This window comes from Brassica oleracea, chromosome C4 (genome assembly GCF_000695525.1).
Source record: "Brassica oleracea var. oleracea cultivar TO1000 chromosome C4, BOL, whole genome shotgun sequence".
NCBI classification, from domain to species: domain Eukaryota; kingdom Viridiplantae; phylum Streptophyta; class Magnoliopsida; order Brassicales; family Brassicaceae; genus Brassica; species Brassica oleracea.
The window spans coordinates 36573882-36583917 of NC_027751.1; the positions used below are offsets into that span (position 1 = coordinate 36573882).

The 10036-nt window shown below is 35.4% G+C and overlaps 2 protein-coding genes across 4 annotated transcripts; both read left to right on the forward strand.

Annotated features, from left to right (window-relative positions):
* Window positions 1-4342: 4342 nt before the first annotated feature.
* On the forward strand, window positions 4343-6824 carry LOC106340192 (putative 2-succinyl-6-hydroxy-2,4-cyclohexadiene-1-carboxylate synthase). 3 transcript variants are annotated; one of them, XM_013779061.1, is made up of 11 exons: window positions 4343-4416; window positions 4510-4716; window positions 4794-4891; window positions 4981-5078; window positions 5270-5319; window positions 5391-5486; window positions 5578-5700; window positions 6079-6168; window positions 6256-6351; window positions 6441-6506; window positions 6588-6824. In XM_013779061.1, the coding sequence occupies exons 2-11, from the start codon at window positions 4528-4530 to the stop codon at window positions 6714-6716; spliced, it is 1035 nt and encodes a 344-aa protein (XP_013634515.1). In that variant the 5' UTR covers window positions 4343-4416; window positions 4510-4527; the 3' UTR covers window positions 6717-6824. The 3 variants fall into 3 exon arrangements, with proteins under 3 accessions (XP_013634515.1, XP_013634514.1, XP_013634516.1); XM_013779060.1 differs by having other exon boundaries at window positions 4349-4716; XM_013779062.1 differs by having other exon boundaries at window positions 4349-4716; window positions 5578-5667.
* A 781-nt stretch (window positions 6825-7605) lies between these two features.
* On the forward strand, window positions 7606-9480 carry LOC106338781. The gene is made up of 4 exons (XM_013777679.1): window positions 7606-8461; window positions 8543-8688; window positions 8751-8937; window positions 9014-9480. The coding sequence occupies exons 1-4, from the start codon at window positions 7606-7608 to the stop codon at window positions 9478-9480; spliced, it is 1656 nt and encodes a 551-aa protein (XP_013633133.1).
* Window positions 9481-10036: the final 556 nt, after the last annotated feature.

Here is a 10036-nt window from a genome sequence, read left to right on the forward strand (position 1 = left end):
TTAGAATATTCTAGATGATTAGATATACATGGACGCTTTTAACGCGGGATAAGAGATACATAACCAACAATTATTTTTAATTTAATTTGGAATCGACAATACCGGTTATTTGCTTGAACCAAAGTTGGTCTGTTTTTAATATTTCGTTTGAAGCATATTAAATAGCGTGTATCCATTATTATTGTAACACTTTAGAAAGGGCCCAAAACTAAATGACAACTTTCAACCGTAGATAAAAATAGGACTCTAAATTAATAGAGTAGATTTTTCCTAACTACTTGTTTGTCTATTTCAGAAAATCCGGTTCCCCGAAGAAATAAAAATTTCTTTTATAAATTTTGGTTGTACGGGTTTTTGGCTCCCACATTTAGATGCATTATCTTGTTTGTTTTCTAAATTTATTGGTCTATTTGGAATAGACAAATTTAAATACTTAAGACAAATTTAGGTCCTAATTAAATATATTAAATTAGGGGAAAACATAATTTTAGTTGGTGTATATCCCAGTCTTGAACCACTGCAACAATACGACATAAAAAGTGACCGTATTTCTGACGAGTGAAAGTTTCATGCATAAAATTAATCAACCAATTCATTTTGTGTGTATCTTCTTTCAACAAAACACGGTTTGACAAGTCATGCTTCCAGATGATGCTCGATTACGTTCATCCATTTTTTTTTGTTGTTGTTGAAAATGTAATATTTCCCCCGTTCCATTAAATTTGTAATTTTAGTATTTTCACACATTTTGAAAATAAAGTTACAATACTAACAATAACCCTAATTAATGCATAGTTTATAATAAAATTGTTATATATAGTTATTGTCTTAATTAATATGGATAAAATAGGCAAAAGCTATAAAGATACATCAAACACACACAAAATATTATCTTTAAAATTTCCAAAACTACAACCTTCATGAAACGGAAACAGTATTATATATATATATATAAAAAAAAGAGTGCGACAAAGTGAATTTGAAAATCCAAAGAGTTTGTTCTGTGAAACCGAAGAAGCGTAATAGTAATTGTGTATGTATAGAACAATTTGGCTTTTCTAATGCACATATTTTCAGAATATATGTGTCAAGCCATATGTGGTTTCTGTAAGCGGATCTATGCATGTACTTGAAAAGCATTCAAAATCAAAAAAAGGAAGAGGTTGGAGATGCAAAAATCAGCTGTACATCATGAATCAGATTTAAGTATAGAATCTGCTGTCAAGTATACGGGTGAAATGATTAAAGATGAGACAGAGCTAAAGACTTAAAGACGGGATTAGCGATCAAGTCAGCATAAATGCAGCAATCACTTGAGAAAAAGAATGCAGAGATTCACTTTGGAGAATGGAGATCTTGTCTAGAATGTTTATTAAAAACTTATAAACTTTATGGAACTTACCATTTTGGAGATTTAGTAAATATCTTTTAGAAGGCTAGGTTAGCCGATTGAGTGAAAGCGCAAATGACTAAGAGGGGAAGTTTTAAGATTTTGTCAGTGTTTTTAAACCCGACCGAACCGGCGGTCGGACCGGATTGAACCATGAACCAAAAATAATTCGGGTTTTGTTAATGATAAAACCCAACTAAAATCAAACCAGTTAAAAACCTTTATCGAACTGTAAAAAACCCAGGAACCGACGTCCCAAAGAACCAGTCAAAATCTGGTTCGTATATAAGCCAAAATTTTGTTAATGAAACAATTAATTTTTTTTCTTTTTTAAGTAAAAACTAGATCTCGATCCGCGCAACCGCGCGATTTTTGTTTCCGTTTATTTTTATATAAATATTTTGTTTTCAATTCTAAATTGGTATATATTATAATATATATGTGTTTATCAATTTTTAAAACATAATAAGTTTACTGTATATTTTTTTCATTGAATAGATTATTTCAAACTTTCACATGTATTTGTATCTTCATCTACATATATATTTTCAGATTATTATTTAATTATTAAAATCGTAACTATATATATAAAGATTAATAAAATATTGGTTTATTGTCATATTCAAAGATATTGTAACATTTTAAAAATTTAGAAAGTTTTTAAAAAATTAAACTTTTCGCTTCATTGATTTATATTATCGAGTAAATAATTAAACATTTAGTTTTTGTTTAATTTTTAAAATAAACTATATAGTTTAAAATTTATTTTCATTGGTTTAAGGTAGTAAGGATTAATCATTGTTAGATAATATGAATTTTGTTATTTAGAAAAAAATATTTATAATTTTAAAAGTTAACGTCGAAAAATATTTAAATATTTGGCAAATAGAGGTATAGTATTACAACATTAAATTATATCTATTTAATTTATACTATCTATAAATTCAATGGATCATCTATTTTTTAAATCTAATTATTGATAGCCCAATAAAAATTTCTGGTAGGCCCAAAATTTAATGATAAGATTAGATACTAAATATAACATGATTTTCTAGGAATATGTCTATTAGGTCCATTTTAAAAAAAAATCACACATGAATCAAGGTTGTGACTTCTGTTTTAATATATAATATAAGATTTATTAAAGATTAATAAAGTATCGTCTCTCGTTTTTTTCTTTTCTCGTCTCTACAACTCATAAATTACAAGATTCACAAAGTTTAATATTCATGTCAAGATATTGTTTGTGGCTACTTCTGACTTTGTTTAAATTTTATTTCATGATCACCTGTTTTGAAGACTTTAAATAATTGAAACATTTACGTTTGTGAAATTTGTATTTCAAAATATATTTTTTACTTAATGTGTATATAATTGTTTTTTAAAGGTGATGAAAATTTAGAGTGATAAGATCTACGAATAAAGTTTAAATGCGGTTTTCATATTGGTTTTAGATTTTAATTGTTATTTTTCAGTTTTTCTACACATTATGGATATTTATTTAATATGGTTTATTTTTTTGAAGAATATGCATATTATTTATAAAATATCATTAAATTTAATTTAATCTTAGTAAACCTGATCGAACCCGGTTCAGATCCGGTCAAACCACAATGATCCATGACCTAAAACATTTCCGGTTCGTTAGCCGGTCTGATTTTAGAAACACTGGATTTTGTATTCAACATGTGTGAGACTAGATCAACAAGTCAAGAGGATCTTGATCTTGTTGAACTTATGTTTAAAGAGATATTTGTTAATTCAATTAAAAAAGAAATAAGTAAGTACACATATTTTTGTAGAAATTCTCTGGTGTAATTTGCGTTATAGTTCTTGCTATAATTTTTGCATTTACAGATGTTACTTCGGTAACAACTACAAGCGGATGATAAGGAGCAAAACCATCCAAATTTACAGTCAATTTTGCTAGGCCGTTTCCGGAACAAACAACATCCACTAACTGGGTATTATATCCTTTAACTTGTGTTATTGCTTCAAATTTGTTGTGGTTTCCACCCCTAGTTACGACTTCTTTTTCTTGCTTCGATACTTATGTTAAGCAATTGTTTTCATTCTTTCCAAATAAAATATCTTAATCAAATTGTTGTACTATGAACTAGGCATGGAGATCCGATCCGAGATCCATTTCGAAAATAAAATATCCGGGGTGTCCGGATCCGAATCCGGATAGTAAAATCATGGATACGTCAAAATTGAATCCAGATCCGGATATCTTAATTTTTAGATCCGGATATCCGGATCCGTATTTTTAAAATATATTAAAATTTCAAATTTCATTGATATTTATATTTGATATATTAATTTTATACATAAATTAGTCTTATAATATTATATTTTAATTTTTAAAATATTATTCATATATATATAATTATAAATCTTAAATAAAATATTTGCTTTAAGTATTATTTAAAAAATGTAGTAATTTAAAAAAAAAAAGAATTAGTTTTAATTATTTTACGGATCCGGATCCGAATATTCGCTAATAATGTAATATCTAGACGGATATCCAGATTTCGGATATCCGAAAGCCACGAATCCTAATTCAGATATTAAATTAACAGATCCGACGGATCCGGATCCGGATCCGGGTGCCCTAAATTCCCGGATATCCGGATCCCTCCTAGGCTTACTATGAACTCGGAATTTTTTTCTTGTAAATTCACAAAATTCAAATTCTTTTAATCCTTTGGTGGGTGGTAGTTGATTTTGAGTTTGAAATGTAATACCATTGGGTTTTGCTTTTGTCTTCCAGGTTTCAAAACGGAAATCGTGTAAAATGTCAGAAGAACATGTGTGGTCATTTCCAAAGAAAAGTACAAAAAACAAAAAAAAACAAATCAAGAATGTAATTAGCAATTATTTTTTAAAAAAAAACTAGGAAACTACAATAACAGTATACAGGGTAGTTGCATTTCAATTTAAAACTCCATGCAAATAGTCTGACTCCAAACATAACTCTCCTTTCTATTTCTGGCTAGTCTCTTCAATGTCACACAAGTAATCAGGTAATTAATATTCCTCTAAAAATAACAAAATCAATTCACAATTTTCTTGGAGAAGAGCTTCAAGAAGTAGATTTGAACACACACTACAAGCAGAGCCCAAAAGAGCGAGAAATGATGGGCTTCTTGAGGATGGTAACTCCACCGGCGTCGCCGCCGACGAAAAGATCCCGACGTCGACGTCGGGTAAGGGCGAACGGAGATGGGTTTCCGGTGTTTCTTCCTAAGGAGGTAAAGGACATAAAAGATCCATTCGCAAGAGCTCTGGCTCAAAGGATTGTACGGATTCCTGTTCCTCTTCAGGTTCTTCATCTTCTCTCTCCTATTCAAGTACTAAGTTTCTCGATATATGTGAAAGAGAAAATGAAAATGTGTTGCAGATGGGAAACTTCAGAGGCTGCGTAATGAGCAGCTGTATCAAACCAATTGTTCAACAACACGACAAAAGTCCCGTTGTTCTTCTCCATTGTTTCGACAGGTTTGTTTTACTGACAAGAGACAAGACAATTCCAAGAACTCACTCACTGTGTCAAAGATTAACAGAGATTTTTTCTTTTGTTGGCTTAGTTCATGTCTTGAATGGAGACGTACTTATCCTCTGCTTGAACAAGCTTCTCTTGAGACTTGGGCTATTGATGTTCTTGGTTGGGGCTTCTCCGATCTTGGTAAGATTTAAATACACTTTCTTTTACAAGTTCTACCAAAATAAACTTACTTTTACAAGAAAAGAAACTCGGTTCTTGAGAAAACTTTTATATAATATATGAATGTATGATTAATTCTTTTACAATTTCAAGAACTCACTATTTTTTATATTTTAAATTTCAAGAACTCAATTGTAAAATGAATATTGTAGGAAAACTTCCACCATGTGATGCAGCATCCAAGCGGCATCATCTATTCGAGGTCAGTACTTACTATACATTATAAGAAAACAGAGAACTAGTGACGGTTTAATTATTTGATTTGAATTTCAGCTTTGGAAAACATATATCAAACGACCAATGATTTTAGTTGGACCAAGCTTAGGAGCAACTGTAGCTGTTGATTTCACTGCTACCTACCCTGAAGCAGTAACTTTTCTTTTTATTCATCATAATCAAACTCTTTCTATTAAACCCATCTTAGTAGCTTACTTACTATTCTCTTTTTTAAAACTTGCAGGTTGATAAACTGGTTCTCATTAATGCCAATGCGTACTCGGAAGGAACCGGTGCGCTTAAAGACTTACCAAAGTCAATTGCTTACGCTGGGGTTCGTCTGAAAACTCTTCCAGCATTTCCTTTGGTGAATTTTTAAAATGTCTATTTTTGATATAATTTAATTATTTTATTAAGTTTTAATATTTTTAAAATTAACCCACTTAACAATAAACATGTGCCATAAGAGTTTTCAATAGGTATTTCACAATCTCATTTGAAAATTTATTGTTACTCCCTCTCTCCCTCTCTCGCCCTCTCTCTCCCTCTCTCGCCCTCTCTCTCCCTCTCTCTCTCCCTCTCTCCCTCTCTCTCTCTCTTATTTTTATATTTTCCTTTGTTAATTGCTGAGATATATACTCTTGTTATTATTACTCTCTCTTTCTTCTGCACGTTATTTTTACTCGATAAATAAGTTTGCAATGTTGAGTATAGTATTTAATAACATTTGTCACTATTGTTTCAGGTTAAGTTGTTGAAGTCATTCCCTCTTCGCCTTTTGGCGAACGTGTTAGCCTTTTCATCGCCCTTGTCAGAGAACATAGATTGGACTAACGTAACATCAAATCTCCCTTCATTTTTTCTGTTTTATTATTCCATATGTCAAACCGATTTTGGTAAATGAATCTATTTTTTGCTTTAGATTGGCCGGTTGCATTGTCAAATGCCGTGGTGGGAAGATGCAATGGTCGATTTTATGATTAGCGGTGGCTATAACGTTGCTTCACATATCAAACACGTAATAGCAAATACTTATCTATGAAAAGGAACGATCAATTTATAAATATTTCTGATTTTGTTCTATGTTTTGGATGTGTAACTATGCAGATCAACCAGAAGACGCTCGTCGTATGCAGTGAGAACGATCAGATTGTTAGCAACCAACTCTCAGTTGTAAGTTTGCTTTAAACTGAAACATCGAATAGTTTGGTTTGGTTTGGTTTACTTACTGAATCGCCAATTTTCAAAATGCAGAAACTGTTGTGTGAGCTACAAAATGCGGTTTTCCGGGAAGTACCAGATTCCGGCCATCTTCCACATGTTGAGAACCCTAAACAGTTTGTGAAGCTGATATCAGATTTCGCCAGTGGAAAGATCAACTGATTCTATTTACTGTTACGATCTGCTTTAAGCTCGTCGAGTGTGGCTACACAGAGCAAGGAGTTGTAACGTTATTTATTATGAAATTTAATACAAATATTAATTAGTCTAGATTGGGCTTGGGACGACTATCGGCTCATCTCATCTCATGCTGTACAACTCTCTACAAGGCAATCTCAAAAATCCTAGTCTACAAGCTAAAGCAGATATTTCCTAAGCTGATCCTCCCCAATCAAACCGCATTCATCAAAGGACGGGTGCTGGTTGAAAATACGATTCTGGCCACTGAGCTTGTTGACGGTTATCAAAAAAACAAATGACCGCCCCGTATAACTCTTAAAGTAGACATTGCTAAAGCCTTCGATACACTGAGCTGGGACTTCTTGTTCATCTGTTTGTCCTCCCTAGGGCTCCCCTCCACGTACCTTCTCCGGCTAAGGAGCTGTGTGTGTACCCCATCCTTCTCGGTTGGATACAATGGCAAAATTCAAGGTTTCTTCAAAGGAAAGCGGGGATTGAGACAAGGAGATCCTCTGTCTCCTTATCTCTTTGTCATAGCGATGAACTGGTTGTCCTTGATGCTCAATAAAGGAGCTGAAAATGGCGTCTTTGGATACCATGAGAAATGCAAATCCTCAAAGCTTACTCATCTCTGTTTTGCTGATGACCTTCTCATTTTCACAGATGGTAAGCTGTGCTCTGTCCAAGGAGTTCTCTCAATCCTCAATAAGGAGCTGTGTGTGTACCCCATCCTTCTCGGTTGGATACAATGGCAGAATTCAAGGTTTCTTCAAAGGAAAGCGGGGATTGAGACAAGGAGATCCTCTGTCTCCTTATCTCTTTGTCATAGCGATGAACTGGTTGTCCTTGATGCTCAATAAAGGAGCTGAAAATGGCGTCTTTGGATACCATGAGAAATGCAAATCCTCAAAGCTTACTCATCTCTGTTTTGCTGATGACCTTCTCATTTTCACAGATGGTAAGCTGTGCTCTGTCCAAGGAGTTCTCTCAATCCTCAATAAGGAGCTGTGTGTGTACCCCATCCTTCTCGGTTGGATACAATGGCAGAATTCAAGGTTTCTTCAAAGGAAAGCGGGGATTGAGACAAGGAGATCCTCTGTCTCCTTATCTCTTTGTCATAGCGATGAACTGGTTGTCTTTGATGCTCAATAAAGGAGCTGAAAATGGCGTCTTTGGATACCATGAGAAATGCAAATCCTCAAAGCTTACTCATCTCTGTTTTGCTGATGACCTTCTCATTTTCACAGATGGTAAGCTGTGCTCTGTCCAAGGAGTTCTCTCAATCCTCAATAAATTTGCAACTCACTCTGGTCTTACAGCCAGTATCCAGAAAACCTCCTTTGTGTCTTCGGGTTTGTCTCAAGACCAAATCGACCTTATTGGAGCTACCACGGGCCTTACTCATGGTTCTTTACCAGTCAGGTATCTTGGCATCCCCCTCTGTTCCCAGAAGCTCTCCCTCCATAACTGCGCTCCTCTCCTCCAACACATCAAAGACAAAGTTAACTCTTGGAGTACTCGCTCCCTCTCATTCGCTGGACGGCTCCTTCTACTCAACACTGTGATAGCGGGGGTCACTAACTTCTGGTCCTCCACTTTCGTCTTGCCAAAAGCATGTATCTCAAAGATTAACTCTCTCTGTGGAGCGTTTTTATGGCATGGCAGCGCTGAAGGAAGCCACTCGGCGAGGGTTTCATGGGAAACCGTTACTCTGGCCAAGGAAGAAGGTGGCTTGGGGTGTCGGGACCTTGTTGCTTGGAATAAAGCATGTTCCCTTAAGCTCATATGGCTCCTGTTTTCAAAATCAGGATCAATCTGGGTCACGTGGTATAAGGCTGAAGTTCTCAAAGGATCGCTCAGCAACTTCTGGATCACTAAGGAGAAGAAAAAAAATTCTTGGTTCACCAATAAATTGCTAAAGCTTGGAAGCATTGATGATTGGATCACTGTGAAGGTTGGTAATGGAAGAGAAGTCAGATTTTGGATGGATAATTGGTCACCCGTTGGGAGTATCAGAAATTCTTGGCCCCTGTTGCAGCGAACTCGATGGGAATCCCCTTATCAGCTACACTCCATAATCTGTTTGTCAGGGATCGTTGGAATATAAGACCGGCCCGCTCTGATCGCCAAGTTCAAATTCAAGCATTTTTATCTTCGGTTACTCTGTCTCAGCTCCCTGATGAATATGAGTGGACAATAGAAGGTAAAGTTTGGCTTAAATATCGACGGAACAATCTATAAACTCCTGAAAATTCATGCGCAAACTGTATCTTGGAAAGGAGCTATTTGGAATTCTGGTGGGGTGCCCCGGCATAGCTTCCACGCCTGGCTCGTCACCCTAAATAGACTACCGACCCGAGACAGACTTCTCTCTTGGGGACTTGCTGTTCCTGCAACTTGTCTACTCTGCAATCAAGGAGATGAATCAAGGGACCACTTGTTCTTCTCTTGCTCATTCTCCTATGAACTTTGGATCCATCATGCTCGACGGACTGAGACAACCCCATCTACTGGCTGGAACGATTCTCTTAATCGCATGCAATCACTACCAGGACCTCCTTGGCGCAAGAAGCTTCAACTGATTGTATGGCAAGCTGTAATCTACTCTATTTGGCAAGAAAGGAACGCTCGACTTCACCGCAACAATGCAAAAACCATCACTACCATTTCTTCCATACTAGACAGAACGATTCGAAATAAGATCCATGGCTCAGAGACTCAAACCCAATCAGAGCTTCTCAGATGATTCAGCTCTGGTTTGCAACTGGTCCATCACCATATCCTCCAAACCCTCCTCTACCACTTCTACAACCAACCGACTAAGTCCTCAGTTCTGATCCGTAATTTTTTCTGGCCATCTGGGCTTCTACTATCTCATCTTTTATCCACTGGTTTTTTTTTTCTCTCATGTGGGCTTCGGTTTTTTTTGTAATAGGGCGCAGCCCAAAAACTAAGGCCTTATGACTTGTTTTCTTTTTTTTCTCATGCTTTAAATAGAAGAAAATCTTCAAAAAAAAAAAACATATGTATTACTTTGTTACTTTGGTAAGGTAATGAACAAAGTTTTTTTTTTTTTGTCAGCAAACAAAGCAGACTCATGTAGACTCTGCGAACCACCCCTGTAGCTCTGCATCCATATGAACGACAAACGACGGTTGTTTCCTTGCACTGCGTGCGAGACTGTCCGCCTTCGAGTTCTATGTCCGTTGTATATGAATGATCTCTGAGCTGTTGAAACTCCTCTTTAAAACTTTTATATCTTCCAAATAGCTTGCAAAGGCTGGCCACTCTTCTGGTTCCGA

Coding starts and splice junctions, on each gene's coding strand:
- LOC106340192 (XM_013779061.1), top strand. CDS start 4,528: ATGATGGGCTTCTTGAGGATGGTAACTCCACCGGCGTCGCCGCCGACG. Junction 5,487..5,577: donor CTGCTACCTACCCTGAAGCA/GTAACTTTTCTT, acceptor TAAAACTTGCAG/GTTGATAAACTGGTTCTCAT. Junction 5,701..6,078: donor CTCTTCCAGCATTTCCTTTG/GTGAATTTTTAA, acceptor CTATTGTTTCAG/GTTAAGTTGTTGAAGTCATT.
- LOC106338781 (XM_013777679.1), top strand. CDS start 7,606: ATGGCGTCTTTGGATACCATGAGAAATGCAAATCCTCAAAGCTTACTC. Junction 8,462..8,542: donor TACTCTGGCCAAGGAAGAAG/GTGGCTTGGGGT, acceptor TTTCAAAATCAG/GATCAATCTGGGTCACGTGG. Junction 8,689..8,750: donor ATGATTGGATCACTGTGAAG/GTTGGTAATGGA, acceptor TGGGAGTATCAG/AAATTCTTGGCCCCTGTTGC.